Here is a 26,993-nt window from a genome sequence, read left to right on the forward strand (position 1 = left end):
TAAACCGATTTAATATACCTTTTATTAGATATATTATTAGATCTTTTATTAAAGTCTAAGTAGAAAGGCCTAGAGACCATCTGAACCAAACATTTTGTCTTTCCTCGAGCAAATTTTGCTGGGCAACCTGGAACTAATGTAGTCATATTAAAATTTGTTTTATAAGGGGTATTAAAACAATAGTCTCCACCACAATACATTCCTATGACACTGTTACAAGTAAAACTTTATGTTCCACAGATTTACGTTATCCATTAACCCTAATAATGTTAAATTATTACATTAAAAACCAGCTTAAACCTAAAAGCAAGGCATGGAATGAGGATATGACATTAGCATATAGTGCGATTAACAAACTGTATGTTAAGCTTTACAAAAAGGATGCACTTGTATATCAGGCTGTTTTATCAAACACGTTTTGGTGTAACCATAATATATTTTAATAAAAATGGATTAAAGGAATAATTCACCCAAAAATGAAAATTATCATCCTCATGCCATCCCAGATGTGTATGACTTTCTTTCTTCTGCAGAACACAAAGATTTTAAGAATATCTCAGCTCTGTAGGTCCATTCAATGCAAGTGAATGGTGGCCAGCTCCAAAAAGCACATAAAGGCAGCAAAAAAGTAATCCACATGACTCCAGTGGTTAAATCCATGTCTTCAGAAGCGATAGAAGGTGTGGGTGAGAAATCGATCAATATCTAAGTCAGTTATTTTAACTATAAATCTCTACTTCTTTAGTTTTTGCCGATTCACAATTTTTGTGCATATCGCCACCTACTGGGCAGGGAGGAGAATTTATAGTAAAAAGGACTTAAATATTGATCTGTTTCTCACCCACACCTATCATATCACTTCTGAAGATATGGATTTAACCTAGGGCTGGGCGATATGGCCAAAAAATATTATCACAATATTCTTTTTCATATAGTTCCATATCAATATTTATCACGATATACATTCACATTTGCACATTGCACTTTTTTTATTTCTAAGTTGGCAGAAGAAAAGAAGAAAAAAATCCTAAACAGTCAAAATAGTCAAAAGTGTATTGGGGGCCCACTGCCAAAGCAGTGGTGTCTGAAGGATCTTCTATCAAAATATTAAAATGTTTTATATAGTTTATCAATCGAGTGCAGTTGGACATGAATGTTAAAAGATGATCTGTTTGTTTTGAAGCATAACGACAGCATAAAATTATTACATTCAAATAATTTTTATATTTCATTACATTCAAATACCCAAGTATGGGGGCATAGAAGCCCTTGTGACTGAGGAATGATACTGTATGGGGGTTCAGGGGTAACCCCTGAGAGAAAATGTAGAGAATGTAAAAGTCTGGGGGGCCTGGGTAGCTCAGCGAGTATTGACGCTGACTACCACTCCTGGAGTCGCAAGTTCGAATTCAGGGCATGATGAGTGACTCCAGCCAGGTCTCCTAAGCAACCAAATTGGCCCAGTTGCTAGGGAGGGTAGAGTCACATGGGGTAAACTCCTCGTGGTTGCTATAATGTGGTTCGTTCTCGGTGGGGCACGTGGTGAGTTGTGCGTGGATGCCATGGAGAATAGCATGAAGCCTCCACAAGCGCTAGGTCTCCGCGTTAACGCGCTCTACAAGCCACATGATAATATGCGCGGATTGATGGTCTCAGACGTGGAGGCAACTGAGATTCGTCCTCCGCCACCCCGATTGAGGCGAGTCACTACACCGCCATGAGGACTTAAAGCACACTGGGAATTGGGCATTCCAAATTGGGGAGAAAAAAATAAAAAAAGAGAATGTAAAAATCTGAATGGATCATTTTTATATTTTCATTAAAGTGAGAAAGACTAGGCTACAAAACTAGTAATTTTATTGGTTTTCCTTGTCATCCATCCCAGAGATGATGACATCTGATTCATTTCACAAAATTAGAACAGAAATCTATTTGTTTATTACTGAAGGCTCACACGCTGATTAAAAAAGCTAAACTTATAAGGAAAAAACTTTATGGTCTAAAGGTGCTCTGGAACCAGGTTAACTTATGCGTATTTCATGTCTACTCTGCGGGGAATGATGTCTTGCAGTCTGGATGGAATCAATCCAGTGTCCAAAGCCGGTCCTGGACTGCGGTGACTGGTGTAGCCTAATCGTTAGCAAGGCAGATAACATTAGCAACTTCATACAGTCTGAGAAAGCCGAACTGATTGCATTTTTAGCGACACACACCTGATCGTCTAGATGAAGAACACAGGCTAAATATCGAAAATTAATCAAAAACTTATCATCGATATCGTGGATTTTTTTTAATCGCGATCGATTTATCACCCAGCCCTAATTTAACCATTGGAGTCATATGGATTACTGTTATGCTTTATGTGCTTTTTGCAGCTTCAAAGTTCTGGCCACCATTCACTTGCATTGTACATAAAGAGATTAAATATTCTTCTAAAAATTTTCAGCAGAATAAAGAAAGTCATACACATCTGGGATGGCATGAGGGTCAGCAGATGATGAGAGAATTTTAATTTTTGGGTGAACTATCCCTTTAATTCTTAGTTGCTTTTTTTCTTTTACTTGTTTAGATATAATTCATCTACAATACCTACTTTCAGTTAAAACTAGAATATCCCACAGAACATAGATATTTTGTAGTGTCTATTTTCTCTTGGCAGATAAAAGCATAATTCCATATGCAATTTTGCATTGAAAGAGCAACTCTTTTATTCATTTCACACTCATTCTGATTATGGGTTGATTTCATTCACAGAAACAATCAAGAAACATTTACCATCATCAATCCCCAGTAACTTACTGATTCATACCATGCATTTTGAGAAAGTCTTTCACAAGTTCCCTTAAAAAAATAAAATAAAATAAAAAAGCCTTCAGACCTCTTCATACAATCTAGGATTAATCAATAAATATTGCATATTTCATTAGGAGCAAATCCTTGCATCTTTGGGTGAGGAATAATCTTGCACAAGGCACTTGAGAACACACGTTACCACACGTCTATGTTACACGGTTATGCTGGCATTCTTTGACAAATCCACTCCATTACTTTAGCTAACAGAGTTAGAAAAACACATTATTAGTCAAATGACTAAAGATATAATCCTTGCTTGGCCGTAACACAGGCAAGGTCATATACTATCAGTGTTTAGCTAAATGAGACTTCAATTTAACAACCAAGGTACACAAAATAGTATAAATGTTGCACGATTTTTAAAGGACAGTAGAAAATTTTGTTCTGTATAAACAAATAAAAACATACACCAATACAAATATAATTATCCAATAGACTGTTCTGAACATGTGTAGAGACTTCCCCAGTATAGATACCAAATATAAGGCCATGCTTTGTCTAGTGCAGTACAGAAAGAAGATGCACTCTACAAATGGCTGCAGACTGCTAATGGGTTTCATGCTGTGCTACGTGGTGCTTGAAAAGTGTACTTTGTAGCATTCAAAGGTTCAGTGCTGGTACATTTTATAAAGCTTATACAAAAATCATAAACAAATAATGGTAGTAAGCATTAAAATGGCAGAAAGGGTTAAAAATATCACAGGTTAAAGCTGTAACAGTTGCTTGTTAGTAGATGCAATGCTGATAGCATGGCCCATCAGTAACTTATCGGTGTTGCAGGTGAATCTCACAAAATTAGTTTATGATTTCAAGAAAGAAAATCTTATTTTGCGTAAAGAAAAAGCCTATTTTTGGACCATTAAGTTTTTGTACATTATGAAATTATTTTGATGTAAATTAAGCACATTTTCCCCTACATTCTAATAATAGTCATTTGTACTCAAGTTTTCCTTTTCAGGATTGTTTGTTTTTTTGTAATTCCCATAATTCTCTATAGTGATTCTCATTACATTCTCATTACTGCAGTACAGTAATTTTTCATTTTTTTAACTCAGAATAAATTAAAGGCAGTACAACAAATACTACCATGCATAAATGCTTAATTTAAATAAATTAAATTTGCTAATTTTTAATATACTTAAAAATTGTGACAATAATATATTTCTAAATAAATAGGAAAATATTCCTGACAATTATCTAATATAATATAATTTATTGTCAAGAAAATGTTGCAAAAAAAATCTTAGTGGTCCTAAAAATAAATTTTATATTCTTTGAGCAAAATAGTTTCTTACATATTTTTCTTTAGATCTTGGGGTAAAATATTACCCAGACATGTGTATAGTGATGAAAAAACGACACTTTTGTCTGCATGTTTCAGCTATTCTAACCATCACAAACACATACCTGGAGTTTAATCACACCTGAGATTTTATCAACTGTGCTGCTGGTCCATACAACTAAAAGCTGCCATATGTGAGACTCACCTATCCGAGTCCTGATACATTGACTTGCAGCTGCATGGAGTATCATCACATAATAGGTCCTATTCTATGATTTAACCAGCTTGAAACCTTGGCCTGTATCTAGCACCGAAGGAGGGAACCATGTGAGTTTAATTCGCCAGAGAAGCCGAACGCAGTAACCGCAAACCCAGAAGTGGTTCAGTCCTCCGCACCAGTGGGCGAGCTGAACCACAGGGTAAGTCAAGCGTGGGAAGTACATTCTCCAGTGCCTTGTCACGTCACTTTCAGTGGGAAGGTGGAGCTTGTAGTCACTCCAGTGTCTAGAGATGCCGTAGGCAGCTCGGACGGTCCGTCCACGCTCAGACCAGCGGACAATGCTCTCAGGGTTGCAGTTGAAATCTACCCACTGAGAGGTGAAGTCCCCAAGCTGAGGTGCGTCCTGGAGTTCCAGGTCTTTGGGACTTGAGAGCACGGCCCCTTGAACTGCTATATAAAGTCCCTCGATTTTCTGCACCTCTTTCACCCAAGGGAGGGAGTTCTCTGTGTCGAGAATGAGGATAAGACGGGAGCAGAAACCAGCATTCTTCTCTCTCCAGAGCTGCATGATCTCGTCTAGACGCAAAATGTCACCACCTGATTGGATAAAAGGATAGAAAAACAGCTTTATGATGTCATCAGAGCTACTGATCTGAGACAGGTTTGGTTTCTTAATGAAAACTGGCTGCTTTTCTAGCAGTTCATGTAGCAGGGAATAAACCCCATGGGTTGACTATTAAAGGAATATTCCGGGTTCAATACAAGTTAAGCTTAATCGACAGCATTTGTGCCATTATATTGATTACCACAAAACAATTATTTTGACTTGTCCCTCCTTTTCTTAAAAAAAATACAAAATTGCAAAAATCAAAGTTACAGTGAGGCACTTATAATAGAAGTGAATGGAGCCAACTTTACACAGAAAAGGTAAGTGATTTTATCACACTAAAATCATGTTAACATGCATATTGTTTATGTCTTGTGGCTATACTTTTGAAACAGTGAGTATTTTAACGTTTACAGATTGGCCCCATTCACTTCCACTGTAAGTTCCATCACTGTAACTCAGATTTTTTCTTTTTTTTTTAAAGGAAGGACAAGACTAAATGAATTTTTGCGGTAATCAATATAATGCCACAAATGCTATAGATTGAGTTGAACTTGCTTTGAACCTGGAATATTCCTTTAACTCAGGGCTAATCAACTTCGGTAAGGTCAGGGGCTGCAAAGCTGGATCCCTGTACCCTAGAGGACCGCACTCTTAATTTTTATGATTATATATAATTTTATATACAGATATATATAAGTAAACATTTTTGTAGTAAGAAAAAAGTAACATTGGTATGTAAGTTAACATAATAGTTCACCTAAAAATGAAAATTCTCTCATCATTTACTCACCTTCATGCATCCCAGATGTGTATGAATTTCTTCTGCTTTAGAAATATCTCAGCTCTGTGGATGAGACAGATCAATATTTAAGTCCTTGGCTTTTTTACTATAAATCTCCAACTGCCAGTGAATGTGGAGATGTATCATAAAAAAGGTCTTAAATATTGATCTGTTTCTCACCCACACCTATCATATCGCTTCTGAAGACATGGATTTAACCACTGGAGTCTTATGGATTACTTTTGTGCTGCCTTTATGTGCTTTATTTGAGCTTCAAAGTTCTGGCCACCATTCACTTGCACTGTATGTACCAACAGAGCTGAGATATTCTTCTAAAAATCTTAATTTGTGTTCTGCAAAAACAAAATAAAATCATACACATCTGGGATGGCATGAGGGTGAGTAAATGTTGAGAATTTTCATTTTTAAGTGAACTAATATTTTAGTAATTATTTTAAACATAAGGGGTGTAATAGTTTAGTTTTCTAATATAGATCAGTTCTGTTGTCACTGTGATTATCAACTAACAAACACCATGAGTGTTCAACATCACATATACCAGAGATGTGTTCAAAAACAATATATCCAAAATTAGCACCGAAAATCTTTCAGTGGCAAGTCAAAGATTTGTTCACCCCCCTTAGCGTTTTGCGCCGAAGTAGATCAATAAAAAGCATTTGCGTTAAGGCGTCTAAACGCCATCACTGCAGGAAAAACTGTTATTTTTTCCCCTGCAAATACTGTTGTCATGAAGAGTACATATATCTGATGAGCTATTCAAGAGTTTGGACAGATTTGCGCCATGTTGAAGTGAGATTGATAGCGCGCATGTTTGATTGACAGACCACGCTTGAGCACACATGTACTGTGTATGAACGTGCGTGCAGACCTACCGCTGCTCTCATAACATTAGCCATGCTCCAATATTATTTGTTGTTTTTTTTCTTTTATTCGTAACATCCTCATGCAGTTGAATTTCCTCTCTAACCTGATTCAGCAATGTAGAGAACTAGTGCAAATCCTAATGAAAATGGACACCTTACAATACATACAGATTTGATAGGCTGCTGATAAATATATTTCTGATGATGATGATGACATCATAACGTGGGCCACAAAAGTTCGCTCGAGGGCCGCATGTGGCCCGCGTGTTGAGTAACGCTGCTTTAACTGATGCCCACCGTCTCTGTTCTTATCATCTTTACAAAAATTGCATGACCACTAGTCTACAACTTCCCAAAAAAATATAACAATCTCTAAAAGGTGAATATCACCAAAACATATCCGGGTCATATTTCACCCCAAAATCAAAAGGAAATAATAATAATAAATGATTTTTGTTTTCATAAAGAAAATGAAGCCTATTTTAGTACCATTAAGATGTTTTTGTGACATTTTCTTGATAATAAAGCACACGTTCCACGCAAATTCTTATTACTGTGTAATGCATTTGGATGTTTTACTTTTGAGTTTTTTTGTAATCCTTAATGGTGAATATTTTCTCAAATTAAAAATGAAAGGCCGTTCAAAAAATAGCACCAAGATATATACTTACAGTAGATGTGTCTCACAAATGTGCTTAAATTATCAAGAAAATAATATTAGAATGCAAAAAATCTTAATGGTCCATATAAAATAGGCTTCATTTTTCTTTAAGCAAAATGTAATTTCTTATTTCTTTTTGATTTGGGGGTGAAATATGAACCAGACATTTTCTTGCATGTTATTTAAGTTTCATTGTGTCTTTTCCTACAGGGAAAAAATTATTTCTTTATTCTCCCACCTGATAGGGCCCACTCTCCACTGCGGTGCGTGTGGCCACTATAAAAGAGCACGTAGGTGTCATGACGTGGGCCATCAGCCGTGTGGGCCTCCATGAATATGCGGAGCTTTGCTTGCAGGGCTTCCAGACTCAAGCCGCTGGTCGAGTAGTCACAACCGTAGGTCTCGATCATGTGATGGGAGAAGAAGCGTTGCACGTTGTTCAGTATCCCTGTTGAGCGCAAGTGGAGTTCCTGCACATGAGCTGGGGGCAGTAGGGTGGGCTGACCATCTGGGCTGAAAGAAAGGGAGAAGATGAGGTAAACTACTGAACCTCTGTTTGATGAGCTCATTATGCTTATCATGCCCTTGGTGTACAACACTAAGTTAAGCATCCATGCACAGAAGGCTCATTTGTTTACATTTGTTTAAATTTGCTGCATGTTTTTACAGTCAAACATTTGAATTAATCTTAACAAACAGGTCTAAGACTCTATAGTCTATATAAGATATTGATTTAAATATCAGGTTTGAGTGGAATATGAGACGAGTGTATGTGTGTTTCCAGTACCTGCAATAGTTGGTTGGAATGACCACAGCGTAGCCCACACAGGTTCCTCCGAGGCTGTTTCCCAGTTCATGGAAGAGGCCGTGGGCTAGTGACTCCAGTGGTAGTACCAGCAGAAACAAGGCAATAAACAGACTGTTGGATGGCTGTAGGAGAGAACAATACAGTTAAAACCATCTAAAGAAAATCATCAAACCTCCTATTATAAGACATATAAGACCTTTCGATTCCCATTCCTAAATCTAATGCAGTGAAATACATGCATTGTGATATATATATAGAAATATATGCAAGTGTGGCTTGAGTGTTTTAAACTTTTGGAGCATATGCTTTTCAAATATTTGCAGCATTAAAATAAAAACAAATAAAACCCTTAAAACAATAACAATTTACATAAAAATTCTTGAAGCCTAAAGTCCTACCTGCCAAGCCAGAGCTCCTAGTATGACGGTGGACACCAGGCTGAACAGAACCAGGCGTTTTGATATGAGGCAGAAGTGGCGCATGCCCTTAGACGCCATGACCCTGTCCAGTTCTCCAGCCTCTGAAATGTGTCCCATGCACAGCCTCTGACAGTCACTCAGCTTACTGTGGAAACCCCACAGTGTAACCAAGAAAACCAGGTGGCAGATGATCCAGAAAATAGTGAAGACCGAGAGACCTGGGATCAACAGGTACCACCGATCCAGATCTCTCATCTTTAGAGCAGCCATGACGAGGAAAGCCACCTCCACCACAACTAGAGGAAGAAGGGACAGGCGCCTCCATAAGCCTTTTCTCACTAAGAGTGGTGACCAGCGTTCAGTGACTGAAAGGCCGCTGAAGTAGACATCCATGAAGGGGTCGCAGACGAGGCGGCTGAAGAAGCACGACAGGGCGAAGGGGTTGGTGGACACCCCTAAAGACTCCTGAAAGAAGAATATTGCGACCCCAGAGAAACAGGTCAGATTTTGAAGGGCCAGGTAGGACTTCATGCGCAAGTCCACGATTAGAGCAGCCAGGGAGAGTGTCAGAACAATGAGGCTTACAGATTTATGGCCAACCAGAGTTGTGCTGGCCACAGCGAAGCCTGTGAGCTCCAGAGCTTCCCTTGATTTGAGGAACGCAGGTTGATGCCGAGTACAACCGCACATTCTTTCAACTAAAGCCCATAGGATTCTTATCACCATGCTGGCTACTAACATACAGTTGGCCACCTGCTCCTTAACATCTTCCTCTTTGGATGGGATTTTGAGGAAGCACAGCAAACCAAGAAGGAAACCAAACCATAGATGCAACAGAAAGAGGCTGACCCTCTCCATGCTGAAATAGTAGTGGAGAATACTAGCTATCCCAAGTACAAAGAGGCCCAAAATAAAAATGACCAAGATAATAGTGTCGTCCGTCTTCTCCCATTGTACAAAAAGACCCAAGCAAATGGCCACCAATGAATTAAGACCGGACAGGTATCCAAGGTAACGAATGGAGGACCACGTGTTGACCCCTTTATTGACTTCATCTAGCCGGGTCATTGCAGCATAAAGCAAGTGGCTCAAGCAATACTTGAGCAGCCTGCACATTGTTGCAAGTCAATATTCCCACAACACTGAAACAAGGCGACTTAATGTGATGAGTGACGTACGTCATGCGTCACAATATGAAATATGATTCGAAACATAACCATAAACGTGTGTAGTGTAGTTAGACATTTCTCGAGACGTGCATTATATTTTAGAGAAGGAAAAAAAAATAAATAAATAACAACTAAAATAAATCAATAGACTGTCATTATCCACCTGTTACTATTGTATTTAATGAGTTTTTCAGCACAGACGACCTGAAGGTAATTTTCTAATGACTGAAACTAATGAGTAAATTAGCTATGAAATCACCAACTCTTCAAACTTATAAACGAACAGTAAATATAACAGATAAAAGAGTTTGAATGTGCTGTCAGTCGGATTCACACGGATAGATTCCAGTGCGTTTACCGGCATCAGAAAGTTGACAGAATGCGTTATTTCTCTTCAGGAAGAGAGTAACATGGATTAAACCACGCTTAAAAAATATTCCAGTAGACGTATAAGTAATCGATTATTGTCGTTATTAAACATTCAACAGAAAAGTGGAGATTTATCGCACTATTTTGCCAAACCATCGTCTAAACTTGCTTGTATTTCCGCCATATTTTCTCGTCGTTAAGCTGCTACGGAAGCGCTCAAAGGACAAACTTAGCGTCCATCATCTTGGGGCCGTTCACACCAAACGCGATTTTTTGCGTCCGTCCACAATGTTTTGAAAATACCTTATTCACGGTAGCGCCATCTTTGATTTTTAATGGAAATGACAACTAGGCTGTGAAGGATAAACTTGCATCTATTCAGTGGCACGAACAATATAAAGCTGTAAAAAGCTCCTAGATCACATCTGATTTTCCACAACTCATGTTGTCTAAAGTTTTATGTCTACTGAATGTTCTTGAAAATATGTTTTTTCAATGTTTTGTCCGCAGAACCATACAAAATCACTTTAAACTGCAGTACAACCCATTGAAAAGACTGTACCTCTATCCCTCACAACCTCGTTGTCATTCCCGTCAAAAATCAAAGATGGCGCTGCTGTGAATAAGGTCTGTGAATAAACATGAGCAAAACTGACGTCTTTGACCGTTGTGCTGGGTCTCGTGCAGGAGCTTCACAAATATTTTCTCAGTCTAAATAGATGCACAACTTACATAATTTCGGTAGTACACCCAAATGACAATAGTCATATCATACTGTTCATGTGTTGTACTTGCTATAGTTTACTTCCATGTTGTTTCTTCATCAAATAGCAGTGTCAAGTGTAAATGAAGACAATCACTGAAACAACATTGCTTTGATCACTTTGATTAGCATGTATAATATGTATGTGTCCACGCATATGGGATCCAGATAATTCACCACTGTTGCATAGAAAAATCAACGTGATATAGTAGTTATTTGTATGAATATAGTACTTATTTGTCTTTTAATAAATAAAGAAACAGGTATCCTGTGTTAGTAACCTTATACAGATATGAAAAAGTCATACAGATATAATTTATGGAAGTGCAAAATTATTTATTTTTTAAATCGACACTCTACAATGAGCCTATAAACTTTTGGCACTGAAGCCATTATAAAAAATAAAATGTGTGTTACGCTATTTATAAGAGAATGAATCAGGAATACAAAAGAGGTGTGGGCACAACTTGGATGAGGTCCAGGGAGTGGAATGAGGTCCTGGGTCACTAAAAACCCACAGTATGCATTTAATGGTTAAAGGAACAACTTTTAAAAACACTTCTTTTGGTGTAGCATCTAGCTTTTTTTTTTTTTTTGTGCAAGGACGCATTCGGTGTGATCGGCCCCTAACAGTAAAAAAACGGGTGGAAAATGGAATAGAATTGCTTTTCAGGTCAATGACAAAAAGCAATTGTTGGTCATTATGCTTAAAAAAGCAAGGTAGTAAAGTTTTACCTTATTGAATATAAGGAAAACTTTGGTATGACCTAAACTTGGTATTTGTAAAATACCAATTTTAATGTTGTTTTGTTGTTGATATTTTATTGTGTTTGATTTAAATGGGTAGTTGACAAATAACATGGACTTTTTTTATGTTAATACATTTAATATAAATGTAAAGTATGAGGGAATCACTACATGTATATTTTAGGTGCTGTGACAGTTCACCGTTTAAATTATGTTTTAACATTTTTGCCATTCACTTAAATTGTCCTGTGGTGACATATACATTTTGTCATGGAAAAATATTGCATGCGGTTGTTCTATTAACATGAAGTCATAAAGTGAGACTAGGGGCAAACAAAAAGGCAGCAAACAAACAAGAGAAGGCGACAAAAAACGTTTATTTATGAAAGATGACAATAATTCTCACAAATAGCCAAGTCATATTGGAGTCAAACATCATAACACTAACAGAGAAAATCAATCATGCAAACAGTGGATTAGAACCTACGGAAGACAAAGACATTTGATATGTGGACGTTTGAACACCCCACAAAGTAAACAATATAATACAAAGCTTTTTTTCTTCTTTTTTTGAAAACCACTTTTAAAAACCAACTTTTTTTCTTAGATTTATAAATCAAGTACAGACTAAACAGTATTTAGTAATTTAGCCTAGAGCTGGTTAATTTGCCAAGTACGCAACTATTTATTGTGGGAGATACATTAGCTTACTTTCAAATGACAAACAGTAGCCTGTCTTTGCATCCAGTCTTCATCATCCAAATGCAAAAATACAATTTAGGTTTGAAGGCACCTTGAGGAGTGATCAAATTTCGCTGATATTCTGATAACTTTAAAGTGCTTAACGCCAAAACCTCACATACTATATACTTCAGCACAACCCCAGTGTACAAGGATATCTCACATACTTTTTCAGGAGTTAAAGTGATAGTTCACTAAAACAATTAAAACTCAAAATCATTTACTCATATTGTTCCAAACATGTGACTTTCTTTCATTATTTCGTGGAACACAAAATGAGATGTTTGCAAATTGAAAGCTTTAGTCACCATTCACTCTCATTGTATGGGAAAAAGATGCAATAAAAGTAAAAGGTGACTGAGACTGTCAATCTGCCAGACATCTTTTGTGTTCAATGCAAGAAAGGAAAAAAGTAATATAACTTTTTAACAATATAAGGGAAAGAATTTTCATTTTTGAGTGAACCATCCCATTAAGAACCATCACAGCATCTCCCCATGTAATTTCATTCAGGTATACCATTCAATAATACAATGCAAAACAGTGCCTATTATCAGTTGTGAGTAAAACTGCCAGGTTATTGTGATATATGAAATTTCTGACCATTTATGATAATGAATGTATTGCTTTTCTAATGAGCTATTCTGCTGATGTCAAGTATCGATATCTTGCCAACCCTACGAAAGGTGTTATCAAACATGTGCAAATATGTGCTTGGGACACTTAATATAGTGTTTTAAGAACCTGGAGTGAATTACAAAGCTTCAAAATCAGCAGATCAATACATCAGTGCTAAAAATTTACATTGATAAACAATTTTTTGATAGTACTTCCATGAAAAACCCCAGTCAGTCACAAATGAATTACCTTTTAAACATTTGGCAGAACTTTCCAAAAACTCTGTACCTTAAAAGCCAAAATAGAAAGCTAAAATAATGAATTCTATTGAGAACTCGATGAGATATACACTAGTCACACTGTAAATGATACAGGAAGTAGATTTAGATCAACCGAAGGTAAACAGTCAAGAGTAAACAATCATCCAATTCAATAAAACCACGTTATGGCGAAATGCAGATAAATCGAACCTGTTTCGTACTACATACTGACAAGTAATTGGATAGGAGTCTACTATTACAGGTTATATTAGCGGATAAAATGAAAATGAAGGCAGACAGTCACTCGGCTACATTCAGGTTTTTGATCACAAGGTTAGAAACATGTTGCCACGATGAAACTCCTACAAGGAGGCAAAGCATGCATCCAATCTGGTCACCTGTAAGATTGTTTGTTCTCGAAAACTACAACTATTTCACATGATTTGTACCATGTTGAAGCAAAAAAACACACATTCACAGTTACAAAGTCACATTAGCAAACCAGAAACTTAAAATGCTACAAATATCACTGATAAAGGCTATTCCAAAACTGCTTGGTTGAAATTTCAAAGCTATTATCTATAATGTCCAGTAGTCACTTGCTGAGAATCAGACCATTTAGAAATTCTATTTCAGATGCGCTCAACACAATTTGTATAGTAACTCCAGCCAAAAGATTGCATCTTTTGACACCAATAATGATTATATATCGACTAAGGTCTAACTTATGCTAGTCCAAGTCTTGTCCATTTTAGTCATGATCAATGAGAAAACAGCCAATATGGGTGAGCAAAATCTTCAACCTGAGATCATCGCTTCTATTGCAAAACCATTACTTCTTTTTTACATTGTTAATTAGTGTGTTTGTGTTCAAAAGGATGTCTTGTACTCTTTTAAAAATCAACACCCACTTCAACATATGACCTCATTCACTTTGTGCAAACTTTTTGCTGCTTAAAAAGGGGAGTACGTGATTGCAGCGAAACCATTTGGCAGCGCGTCAATAGGTTAGTACATGTAAAAGGGAGAGTTTACCCAAAAATGAAAATTCTGTCATCATTAACTTGTATTTACAAACCTGTATGACCTTCCTTGAAACACAAAAGATGTCAGGCAGAATGATGGTCTCAGTCACCATTCACTTTTATAGCATATTTTGTCCGTACAATGAAAGTAAATGTTAACTGAGGTTAACAATTTGCCTAACATCTCCTAAACAGTAAGAAGTTTATTCAGGTTTGAAACAACATGACGTTGAGTAAATGACAGAATTGACATTTTTGGGTGTACTCTCACTAAGAGGGGCAGTAAACAAGTTCAGCTCTGCAGCAAAATGGGGTCTTCCAGCTCATGGAAAGGTGCCGAGCTACTTTGGCTATCGCCTGAGTCCGAATCATATGGCGTGTCCGGCAACTCCGCAAAGCTCCATGCCAAATGGTCGTCCTCGAATTCGGAACGTGGAGGCTCGTAGGAATCTGTGAACCCCTCATCCTCGAACGAGTGGAAGTCCTGTGGTATGTAGAGCATCTCCGGGTAGTTGCGGCTGACCAGGTCGCTGCTGGTGGTGGACGACACCTTGCGGAAAGCAATAAGGTGCATATGGGAGAACTTGACGTACTTGTAGCGCTTAAAGCCCAGCGACTCGACTGCAACTCGCCAGCTGCGCATCATGAGTGCATGGCGGCCCTGATGGGAGGAGTCAGGGGTGATGATGAGGAGAAGGCCATTCAGGGTCAAAAGTTCATGGGCTTTCTTGCAGCAGAGCCAACGCTGGTAGGGCGCGGGGAAATAGGAGAGAAGCAAGGAGAATACCACCACATGAAAGAGCTGGGCAGGTAAAGTTTCAATGGGGCCACGCAGCTGCCGCAGGAAGGTATCCAGAGCGTCACTGGCCAGCTGCAAAGGCTGCTGCAGCTGCAGGTTGAGAAAGTCGCACTTGAAGACACTCTGTAATCGTAAAAAAAGGATATGCAAATGGAGAATGAGCATCAACATTTAGATTGACTCCACAGCAAAGATAAAATAGGTACAACACAACATAATCCTTGTCAGTGGTTCTCAACTAGTCCCGATTCAGGAACCAACACAGTGCCAAAAGTGTTTTTCTTTTTTTTTTTTTTTTTTACAAAAGTAAACAGATGTCAAATAAAATTTTAATGTACTCATTTGATAGTTTCATGCTCTCTGCAGCCAATAATTTACCACACAAACACATTGTAGTTATCATAAACCATGTTTAACTCACTACAAGTGAACCTGTATATAATGTAATCTGTACTGTTTTTTTGTTTTTTGTTTTTTTTTAGCTTGTGTAGTTTTATGGTTTTCGAGGATAAGGTAATGTCACACAACATGTCCATATTGGCATCTGCCTAATAATCTTATTTAAGTATATGCATAAGCTAATAATGGATAAGTTAGTAGGTTTGGTCTTGGCGGATTAGATCAGTTTACGCTGCTGCGTCTGCAGAGCAAATACAAAGACTTGCAACTGCTAGAACATACACAGACCTACTGTGCTGAGTATGTAAGACATGCTGCTGCACAATTACATATACATCCTATCCCCTTGATGCAGCTCTAGACCTGGTGCTGGGAAGGAGGGTTTCAGAGAGAAAACTCTTGTAACGTGCTGGAGTGAAACCAGCTTAACTGCAAACAACTGAGGCAATTTATATGCTAGATAAAGAAGGAGTATGCTAGTTGATTGGCTAACAGATTACATGTCAAAGAACCTACAAGCAGCACCATGCGAACTGAACGGTTTAACTGATAACATGTTAAAGGACCCATCAGCTTGGGCCATGTGAACTTTCATGACTGAACTCTGAATAATTTCCATTTTATCATTTGCATTTTTTAGCATTGTTTTTTTTCCCTATTGTCAATGACCCATTTTTGGGTGTCAACTAGGGCTGGGCAATAAAATGATATCGATATTTATTGGAAAACATTTTTTCGATGATAAACTTTTAAGTCATTTATGATATTTAGCCTTTGTTCTTCATCTAGATGATCGAATCAGGTTTGTGCTGCTAAAAACACAAGCAGTTCGGCAAAGTTATACACACAAACAGCTAACTGAATCACTGTCAGCTATTGACTGAACACAACAACAACTCCGACATCAGGCGGCCTGAGTAGCTCAGCGAGTAAAGATGCTGACTACCACACCTGGAGTCACGAGTTCGAATCCAGGGCGTGCTGAGTGACTCCACATTAGTCTCCTAAGCAACCAAATTGGCCCAGTTGCTAGGGAGTGTAGAGTCACATGGGGTAACCTCCTTGTGGTCGCTATAATGTGGTACGCTCTCGGTGGGGCGCGTGGCGAGTTGTGCGTGGATGCCGCGGAGAATAGCGTGAAGCCTCCACACGCGCTATGTCTCCACGGTAACGCGCTCAACAAGCCACGTAATAAGATGCGCAGAATGAGGGTCTCAGACGCGGAGGCAACTGAGATTCATCCTCCGCCACCCGGATTGAGGACAGTCACTATGCCACCACGAGGACTTAGAGCGCACTGGGAATTGGGCATTCCAAATTGGGGAGAAAAAGGGGAGGAAAAAAAACAACAACTCTGACATCAACACCATTGCTGTTTATTTATGTACTATTTAGTTAAATGATTTTTCATGATCCATAGCACTGTCACAGGCAAAAAAAGTGTTTCTTGTTACCACCACCTTCTTGGCTGGAGTGTGAAGCATCACAAAAATGTCATCTCTCTTTCAGTGGAGTCAAACAAGCTAAAGATGATGAAATTGGCTAAATTTAATCAAAAAGAGGTGTGTAGGATTAAATCATAAACTGAGTATATTTTAAAGGTAGCTTACCCTCTGGAGTTTACTTGTAAACAAACAAGTTAATTCATTCTTGAGGTCAAACAAACATGTGCAGTTCCGCCCCCATTACTGGTATGAAAAGTGATAAATATCGAATGATATGAAAAAAATTGTGATAATTTTTTTGGGCCATATAGCTCAGCCCTAGTCTCGACTCATCAGTTGAGAACCACTGATATATAACCTCAAGAAACACAAACCTCTACTGCTGGCACAATGTCAATACCGACAGTAAGAAAATCGTCAAACTTCAGGAAGGGATTGAAACAGCTGCCCACATCCAAGAGTCGTATCATCTCAAGGTGGAACACTGAGCTGTTACAAATAAAGAAAAATGCAGATTTGCATTATTTAGACAGTAAACTCGTTTTCATGTGGAAAATATGCAAAAATACACCCCTCCCAAAACCAAAACAACTTGGCGTTTGTGCATTTGCAGTGTTGTTCAAATACTGTAAATGCACAGAAATAAACAATGTCATTTAAGAGCACCTGGGAGAGGAGGATTGTGGAGTGTTTACAGATGTGTTATTGCCAGCTGCGGCATGACGAGCACTCTTCTCATCCTTCTCCAATACTCGCCTCATCCCTCCATCCTGGAAGTACTCCTGACAAACACTGTGGAAAGACACATTTTCATATTAATTTATGCATTTGTCATACGTGTTCATCCAAAGCGACTTACAATACATTCAATCTAAACATTTTAATCATTATCTGCACTCCCCAGGAATGGAACCCATGACCTTGGTGTTGTTAGCGCCATGCTCAACCAGTTTTTAAAAAACATTTTTTTTTTAAAAAAGGACCATACAGTATCTTTTACTTCACATCAAATAAATTATTGGCTTCATAACAACCACCACTGATAGTCATACCTGCGGCACCACTCAATGCGTCCCTCTCCCTCGCATTTATTCGCCCAGTGGTTGTCAGCTAGATTCTTCATGGCCATGGCATACTCACTCAGAGTCTGCTCGTCTTCACAGTGCTCACGCCATATTTTCTCAAAATCTCCCACTGCAGCCAAGGAGACAAGACAGAGGAACATAAGATCACGTCACATGTGAGGATTGATCACTTTACACAGCAAGCAATGAATTACGTCACAAACAATTAAGATTTTTTTTAATCTGGCCCAGTTTTGTAATGGCACTTTCAATATTTTCACTGGCCCCACCACAGAAATTGTTTGCACCATTTGTTTATGCGTCAGATAGAAATATATTTAGTTTTAAAGGTTATATTTTCTTTATAATTAAGAAAAAACAAATTACATTAAACATTTATAAAAAATAAAAAAAAAATGTTATTTGCATTAATAACTGGAAATTATGCAGCTATAATGCAAGTCCATCACAGCTATAAATTCATAAATACACTTTTGCTGGAAAATCATAAAAGCAGTGATTGTTTTGCTTTTTTACTCATTCTAAGGCCACATTCACACAGCAGCAGAATGCAGTTGTCAGACCTGTTTTGAGTGATTAAAACAGTTCACACATAGGACAATTATTTACAAGTGTGACAACCACATTCTATAACTGAACTGACACCTGCAAATTTTCAGGACTCACAACCGCATTCTCGGCAAGCCTGTGCTGTGTGAACAGAACCGTACTGGACAACTAGTTGTTAGTCACGTCATATAGGTTATGTTCACACAGTAAGTGTTTGGGATTGACAACCGCATTTACTTAAAGGTTTGAGTCTTTAAATGTCCCATTCATACAACATCTTATAGTAGCGGCTTGAATACTGTCTGTATGAACAAACAACCGAATTGACAGCCGTATTCTAACACCTGTAACAATAGTGAGAGTGACTGAAGTAAATATTCAAGATGGTGACGTCCATAACACGCAGCTCATTAAAAAAAAGTTTTTATTTATTTCTTTATTTTTTTTTTTTTTGCAGAATTTGCAATAACAATGTTCAATACATCACAGAAAACTAAATGTTTACAGGCTCGGTCACATTTATTTGCACAGCGAAATTCTACAAGCGAAGGTGTGGGTGGATATTAAGAAAGTGTGAAACATGCAAAAACTACTTATCAAGAAGACTCGTTTATGCTGCACCTACAGAATTTTGCCGTGTAAAGGTAAATGTGACCGAGCCTTAAAAAGCCTTTGCAATGCATACACTCAAGAATCTGTCTAACATTTGTTGTTGTAAGTGTAACGACCTGTGAGGTTATTGTCTCATTAATACTCATGCTGGTATCCTGACATGACATTTACATCTGGTTATGGCCAACGAAAATTATTTAAGTTGTCCAAACGCAAATGGATTAAGTGAACTTCCTTTTTACAAATGTAAATTGATTGCACACAATGAAATTAAGTTGTGACAAAATTTTACAATTGTGTTACATTAGCTCATTTTAAGTAACTAAATACAACAAGGAACAAAAATAATTTTTTTGAGTGTAAAAACACATGTAAATGATCAACAAACATAAGATGTAGTGAAAACACAGCACTGGCTTGATAGGGCAACTGGCCTGAACTCTTTCACACTGGCCCCTTGCCATCAGGCCTTCAATTCTATTGAATAATACTGAATAATGAGAACTTTTACATACTTTTCGTGGTTCATCTAAACTTTGATTCTGAAGCTCCAACAGCTTGCAAAAGACTGTCCAATTCCTTCAGCAACTCAATGAAACTCCATCTCCAGCTCAAAACTACCATATCATCCAAGTATTTATGCTGATACACACAGTCCTAAAACTTGCAGATAATGCAGATGACACCAGTAGGCAACCACAAATATACAACTACCCTACAGACTGCTTGGAGAGGCAAGAACTGACAAAAGAATGTGAACTGTCCCATGACCGAGTGGAAAACATTGGCCTTATCAGATTTACAAAGAATAAGACAAGGAAAGAGACCGCAGCGCCGTTCTGGGGCGGAACCAGGAGTTTTTCACAGGGGTGGCCGGGCAGGGGCCAGCGATTAGTCTGTGGTGGCATAGAAATTTTCAGGCAGCGGGGGGGGGGGGGGGTTGGTGGTGGTTGGTGTAGAAAGCGGAGGCACGTGGATACAAAAACGTGGGGGAGTGTATACAGTGAACACCAGGACAGAGAGATGCGGCCTTGGTGTGCGCACATGTTTAAGTCTCCTGTGTGTTGTGGTTGTGAAGAAACAGATCCACCTCTAAAAAAACTGAATTGTGCCAAACACAAAAAATTACAAAATCGGCAATGGCCACCCCCTACCTCCAGCACTGACGCCGTTATACATTTGAATACTGTTTCACAATGCCAAGAACACTATCACGCATTCCTTATTAATCCAGCACGGGGTCTAGTGAATTGACTACTGTGTGTGGGATTCATCTACTCATCCCTCTATGGGAAAGAGAAATATTAGAGATACTTGCAATGACAAACTTAATAACAACATTGAAAACTAGTTAAATCCAGAATTATACCCAAAGGGTGGAATGCTACTGTATATCAGTGGTTCTCAAGTTGTTCTGCTAATCAGGACCCAGACTTTACATTGGACATCAAGTGGCAACTCACAGTAGTAAAACTGTTAAATGTCCAAAAATATTTTTTTTAAAAATTATATTATGGTTTTTAAGATGCATGTCATGCATGTCATGCATCCTGTCCATGTTGGCTAGCTACTGTATATCAAGTAATTCATCAAATGAATTAGTGCCAAAATACTGTAGAGTTTGCCTGGACGCACAACCTTTGATATCAACAACAAAAGATATGTGAAAAAAATTCTCCTCCCTTTTAAAAGTTTGTGAGCCTATTTATTTTGCTTTCCTACTGCAAGCATGCATGCTTATATGGTTAGTTACATTTTATAATTTGCATTTAGCATTGTTTTTTGTCATTAGAACAGACCAACAGACCGTTTTTAGAACAACTGAGAACAACGGTGTTATAATTTATCTGCTTCAAAATACAAACCTTAAGCAAAAAAAAAAGGCCAACTATATTTCATAAACTCTATATTTAATTCTACTCTTTATTTCAGTGGTCATGATATGCTTTTTGGATGACGCTCATCGTAGCGCAGGACTGCAACAGGAAATGCATAGGCATTCCCACACAACCAATTAGGGGTGGGCGATATGACCAAAATCTTATATCTCGATAGGAGTAAATTTATATCACAATAACGATAAACACCGATCAGCCACAACATTAAAACCACCTGCCTAATATTGTGTAGCTCCTCTTCATGCTGCCAAAACAGCACAAACCCTATTCTTCTCACCATAATTGTACAGAGCGGTTATCTGAGTTATCGTAGACTTTGTCAGTTTGAACCAGTCTGGCCATTCTCTCTTGACCTCTCTCATCAACAAGGCGTTTCCATCCGCATAACTGCCGCTCACTGGAAGTTTTTTTTGTTTTTGGCACTATTCGGAGTAAATTCTAGAGACTGTTGTGCGCGAAAATCCCAGGAGATCAGCAGTTACAGAAATGTGCACCAACAATTATCCATGCGATTATCTAATCAGCCAATCGTGTGGCAGCAGTGCAGTGCATAAAATCATGCATATACAGGTCAGGAGCTTCAGTTAATGTTCACATCAACCATTAGAATGGGGAAAAAATGTGATCTCAGTGATTTGGACCATGGCATGATTGTTGGTGCCAGATGGGCTGGTTTGAGTATTTCTGTAACTGCTGATCTCCTGGGATTTCCACGCACAACAGTCTCTAGAATTTACTCCGAATGGTGCCAAAACAAAAAACATTCAGTGAGCGGCAGTTCTGCAGACGGAAACACCTTGTTGATGAGAGAGGTCAAGAGAGTATGGCCAGACTGGTTCGAACTGTCAAAGTCTACGGTAACTCAGATAACCACTCTGTACAGCTGTGGTGAGAAGAATATCATCTCAGAATGCTATTCTGAGATGCGGGTTGGCACTGTTTTGGCAGTACGAGGGGGACCTACACAATATTAGGCAGGTGGTTTTAATGTTGTGGCTGATCGGTGAATATCACAATATAGTATAGGTTTTCTGGAAAATAAATAAAAATGGGTTTATATATTAAATAACCATATTGTAATTCCTATTTTTGGAACTCCAGTAAATTAAATACTTTATAAATTAAATCTACTTCCTCTTGACAAACAATGACAAAGTAAATAAAAAAATAAAAATAAACTTTTCAAAAATCAGCCTTACCAAAATGCTAAATTTCACACTATGCCACATTTCAGTTTGAAATGTTGTTGAACAATATTATTATTATTATTATAACTCTCCTCAAAGCAATGCAACAAAGAAAATTAAACATAGGTAAATAAATATCCATCGAAAAGAAACACTTCTTGAAGAAAATAAATATCAAATAATCACTTCTTGCAAATAAAGAAATAAATGACCAAATTAATGCAGAGTTCATCTTTTGGCTTTTATAATATTCTTTTGCGTGCATCATTTTGAGGTGGTAAAACAGATTGCTTGTATTATGAGTAATTATATTGTCATACAACACAGTTTGCAGATGACATTTTTTCTGCTCTGTGCCGGCTTTTGTAAATCCACACTACAGATGTCGCACCTGTTTTTTTTCTTTTTTTTTTCTTCCCTTTTCTCCCCAATTTGGAATGCCCAATTCCCAATGCGCTCTAGGTCCTCGTGGTGGTGTAGTGACTCACCTCAGTCCTGGTGGCGGAGGACGAATCTCAGTTGCCTCCGCGTCTGAGACCGTCAACCCGCGCATCTTATCACGTGGCTTGTTGAGCGCGCTACCGCTGAGACACAGCGCGTGTGGAGGCTTCCCGCTACTCTCCGCGGCATCCACGCGAGAGCAAGAACCACATTATAGCGACCACGAGGAGGTTACCCCATGTGATTCTACACTCCCTAGCAACCAGGCTAATTTGGTTGCTTAAGAGACCTGGCTGGAGTCACTCAGCACACCCTGGATTCGAACTTGCGACTCCAGGTGTGGTAGTCAGCGTCTTTATTCGCTCCCCTGTCGCACCTGTTTTAATAACAAGCTCCTCTTCATCTTCTTGACCTGTGTTTGGGAGTTGTCCCATTCTGTGGAGATTTATTTCTCCATCTGGGGATTTCCTGGTTCTGAGCTCTCCCATCTCTGCAGCGCAAATATCGGAAAGCTTGCTGGACTTCAGAGCTCCAGAGACAACACGTGCCATGGCAGTCACGTGAAACACTCACATGTTAGATGAGAAGAATATTTAGTGCTTTTAAAGCAACAAACGCGAGATGAAGGTCATTGCATTTTCTTAGGTGTCTGCAGAAAAATGTTCAATGCCGGAAAAACCCTGTCCATGTTTCTTAAATTCTCTCAGTCTCACATGAAGCCCACAGATAGGGAAACCCACGCTGCGCACATGGATATTTACATATCGTGATATACACGATATAGCAAAATCTCTATCAATTGACACTTTATATCATCGCCACAATATATATATCGTCATTTCGCCTAACCCTACAGCCAATCATACACTGCCCGGCCAAAAAAAAATTCATTTATTCTAATAATTCATTGAACTGCCTTTAGCTTTGATTACGCCGTGCATTCGTCGTGGCATTGTTTCGACAAACTTATGCAATGTCACAACATTTATTTCCGTCCAGAGTTGCATTAATTTTTGGCAAGATCTTGTATTGATGACGGGAGACTTGAACCATTCAGTAAAGTCTTCTCTACCAGAAGGCGTTAAGGGGGTTAAGGTCAGGACTTTGTGGTGGCCAATTCATGTGTGAAAATTATTCCTCATGCTCCCTGACCCACTCTTTCACAATTTGAGCCCGATGAATCTTGGCATTTTCATCCTGGAATATGCCCGTGCCATCAGGGAAGAAAAAAATCCATTGATGGGATAACCTGGTCATTCAGTATATTCAGGTATTCAGCTGACTTCATTTTATTGCCGCATAATTTTCCTGAGCCTAGACCTGACCAACTGAAGCAACCCCAGATCATAACACTGCCTCCAGAGGCTTGTACAGTGGGCACTATGCATGACGGGTGCATCGCTTCATGTGCTTTCGATCTTACCCTGATGCGCCCATTGCTTTGGAATAGGGTTGCGCAGTATACCGGTACTAAAAAAATATCACGATAGCAAAACATTTTAAATGATACGATATCATCTTGTTGTTCATTTCGGTATCATATTAAAGTATGCTGCCATTAGCAAAATGTAATGTTATGTGAGAGTTTTGAGATGAAATCAAAGACCATTTGAAAATAAAAAATAGAAAGTCTCAATATGGACAAGTGTGATCATTAAACAGCAGAAGGATGTCATTTAATGAAATAATATACAGTCACATACGCACCACAGAACGAATGAGAGGCGCCGTCCTGCTCTGTCATCTCCTTCACACACACATAAGCAGGTGCACACACAAACGCAACACACACTACTAATGCTTGATTTTCATGCAGTGTGTCCAATAGTATCTATCTGCAGAGCAGCAGAGCAGTGTGTTTAGTGTTTAATCAGCTGTGAACTCTCAAATGACCATTTTCACCATTGCAGCTCAGAGATTTCAGCTCGTGAGTCTTTGGAAGCTTGATATAACGAACCTTTCACAAACATGAAGAACTTCAAAGATCTTTCAAAATAAAAGTCCCACTGAAATAAGAGCTTTATTCAACCGGATGCGTGAAATTGAAGACATTACGACAGAAAAATATTACCACTGTATAAAAGTGTCATATTCAAAGTAGTCGCAATAATACTCATAATAACAATAATATAATATTAAATGGTTATATTATTAGTATTATTATCTGTAAGTAATATCACAAAAGCAAGTGTACTGAATATCAGCATGTTGTGATTCAGCCATGGCAGCCTTTTGCCTCAGGTAATCAGATAGTATTAATGACAACATTAAATGAAAACAATCTAAAGCTCTGTTGTGCATCTTTTTTTTTTTCTTTTTTTTTACAAAAAAGCTGTTTATAAAAAAATATATAATATATAAAAAACATAAATATATAAATATAAAATAAATATAACAAAAACTGTGTATATATATATATATATATATATATATACCAATTTTTGGTTAAAAACAAAAAAAGATGCACAACAGAACTTTAGATAGTATTAATGACAACATTAAATGAAAACAATCTTATTGTTGAAAATTATTATATTTTAATTTGATTAAAGCTGTAAAGTATGTATTTGATTAAACACAATTTGATCATAACATTTAATTAAAACATTTAACATGGAATCCAGAAAAATTAAAAAAGGCATAATTTGCATCTACAAGACTTTATGCAGACTTTATGCAAGACTATATCGATACCGAGTTGTCAGGGCTGGTATCGTACCGAAGCCAAAATTTTGGTATCGGAGCAACCCTACTTTGGAATAGGGTAAATGTGGACTCATCAAACCACATGACCTTTTTCCATTGCTCCACAGTCCAATCTTTATGCTCCCTAGCAAATTGAAGCCATTTTTTTCCGATTAGCATGTAGCTTTCTTGTGGCCACACAGCTGTTTAGTCCCAATCCTGTAAATTCTCATCGCAATAAATCCCATCCCTAAATTGGCTACATAACTGTACTCTCTCCTCTCCACCAACAGCAAAAAATGAAATATTATTATATAAAGTTATTCATTTAATTGAGTTAATCATTACACAATTCAATTTGATTTAATCCAACTTAAGTGCAAAACCTGGTCCTTTCAAGTGCACCCTGCACAGCATTTGATTAACAGTTACTAAGTCCAATTATTCTACTTACACGAAAGCATTTAATGTTATTTCATCCTTCAACCAAGTGTTACAAGTCAACAGCGTTTCTTAAAAAACATAAGTGGATGATCATATAGACCTGTCAGACAAACTCTAAAAGATGAACCAACTGACTATATAATGCAAAATATTGTGCAATAAACAGATAAATAATTGACAATGAAAAACGATAAAGCTTCCAGAGTACCTTAGTCGTCACAGGTACATAGTCAGAACACACTATGGAGAGGACCTAGAATAATAAATTATTGATGGAAAGACAGTTTAATCCCCAGAGAAGAATAAAAAGTTGCTTTATGTTGCACACAAAGCCATTTGATCAATCAAGAGCAAAACAGGAACTGATGAATGAGAGGCTGCTGTAATGGCCAGCTGCAAAGAGGATGTGTTGCAAAAATTAGTGAGCTGCCTACCGAGACAGCGTTTTTTGGACATTATTAGCTCGATTTGAATGTCCAAGAATGCTGTCTATGAAGGCAGCTCAGGTTTTGAGCAGAGCCATCATAACTAGACATCAGCAGCTCACTGCTTTTCCAAAACAAGACAAATGATGAAATCTGTAGCCTACAAATTATGTCAACAGGCTTGCTTAACAGGGTTCAGTTTAAATACTGGTTAAAACGTTTTTTTCACGGTCATTACCCGAAACACTGATACGGCCTTTAAATATTCGCATCTCTGATCAGGCCAGACTAATATGATCTCGGCTAGGCTAAACAGCTATTTCACCCACATACCTTCAATATATTTCCTACGGAGTTTTCGGTGGACGCTTTTCACCACCCCCGACAGCTTCTCCTGCTCATTCTTTCTGGACTGCGGCTCCTTCGGGACGGAGCCGAGATGGTATTTGGGGAGATCGGGATCGCTCTCAGCGCTGCACCGCACGTCCATACTTCAGCACTAGGCTACCGGCTCACCGGCTCCCCGTCCGTCCGCACGTAGCATACGGAAACAACGCGCAGCCTGATTGCACCTCTTCAGCGAACGTGCCGGAAGTGAAACGACCAATCTCAGATCGCCAAATATGAAACGCCTCTAAGCTCAACTGAATTTGTGATTGGTTTTAATCATGAAGTTTTATAGTTTTGCAAATGTTTGAATTGTTTAGACATTGTTGGTACATTAATAATAATAATAATAATAATAAATACCATAATAATAATCATGTTGTGAAATACTTCAGTAGGCTACACATTATTGTTTTTCGTAACTACT

General features: G+C 38.1%; 2 protein-coding genes across 3 annotated transcripts; both read right to left on the minus strand.

Annotated features, from left to right (window-relative positions):
* Positions 1-31: 31 nt before the first annotated feature.
* Positions 32-10,252, minus strand: LOC127435995 (transmembrane protein 168-like). The gene is made up of 4 exons (XM_051689861.1): positions 8,498-10,252; positions 8,079-8,221; positions 7,530-7,804; positions 32-4,952 (listed from the first exon to the last, which is right to left on the minus strand). The coding sequence occupies exons 1-4, from the start codon at positions 9,632-9,634 to the stop codon at positions 4,405-4,407; spliced, it is 2,103 nt and encodes a 700-aa protein (XP_051545821.1). The 5' UTR covers positions 9,635-10,252; the 3' UTR covers positions 32-4,404.
* Positions 10,253-11,906: 1,654 nt separating this feature from the next.
* Positions 11,907-26,745, minus strand: LOC127436141 (S-adenosylmethionine sensor upstream of mTORC1). Of its 2 annotated transcripts, none has more exons than XM_051690091.1 (5): positions 26,513-26,745; positions 17,906-18,047; positions 17,520-17,645; positions 17,228-17,342; positions 11,907-15,132 (listed from the first exon to the last, which is right to left on the minus strand). In XM_051690091.1, the coding sequence occupies exons 1-5, from the start codon at positions 26,667-26,669 to the stop codon at positions 14,503-14,505; spliced, it is 1,170 nt and encodes a 389-aa protein (XP_051546051.1). In that variant the 5' UTR covers positions 26,670-26,745; the 3' UTR covers positions 11,907-14,502. The 2 variants fall into 2 exon arrangements, with proteins under 2 accessions (XP_051546051.1, XP_051546052.1); XM_051690092.1 differs by lacking the exon at positions 26,513-26,745 and adding an exon at positions 19,615-19,753.
* Between the last annotated feature and the right edge of the window lie 248 nt (positions 26,746-26,993).

This window comes from Myxocyprinus asiaticus, chromosome 46, assembly GCF_019703515.2.
Source record: "Myxocyprinus asiaticus isolate MX2 ecotype Aquarium Trade chromosome 46, UBuf_Myxa_2, whole genome shotgun sequence".
Classification (NCBI taxonomy): domain Eukaryota; kingdom Metazoa; phylum Chordata; class Actinopteri; order Cypriniformes; family Catostomidae; genus Myxocyprinus; species Myxocyprinus asiaticus.

Bases quoted from the DNA above. Each gene is read 5' to 3' on its own strand.
- LOC127435995 (XM_051689861.1), bottom strand. From the start codon at position 9,634: ATGTGCAGGCTGCTCAAGTATTGCTTGAGCCACTTGCTTTATGCTGCA. The intron at 8,222-8,497 runs GTAGGACTTTAG...TCTCTCCTACAG, and splicing joins TAGGAGCTCTGGCTTGGCAG to CCATCCAACAGTCTGTTTAT. The intron at 4,953-7,529 runs GTGGGAGAATAA...TTATCCAATCAG, and splicing joins TGGAGAGTGGGCCCTATCAG to GTGGTGACATTTTGCGTCTA.
- LOC127436141 (XM_051690091.1), bottom strand. From the start codon at position 26,669: ATGGACGTGCGGTGCAGCGCTGAGAGCGATCCCGATCTCCCCAAATAC. The intron at 18,048-26,512 runs GTATGTGGGTGA...CCTTGGCTGCAG, and splicing joins CCGTAGGAAATATATTGAAG to TGGGAGATTTTGAGAAAATA. The intron at 17,343-17,519 runs GTGCTCTTAAAT...TATTTGTAACAG, and splicing joins CCACAATCCTCCTCTCCCAG to CTCAGTGTTCCACCTTGAGA.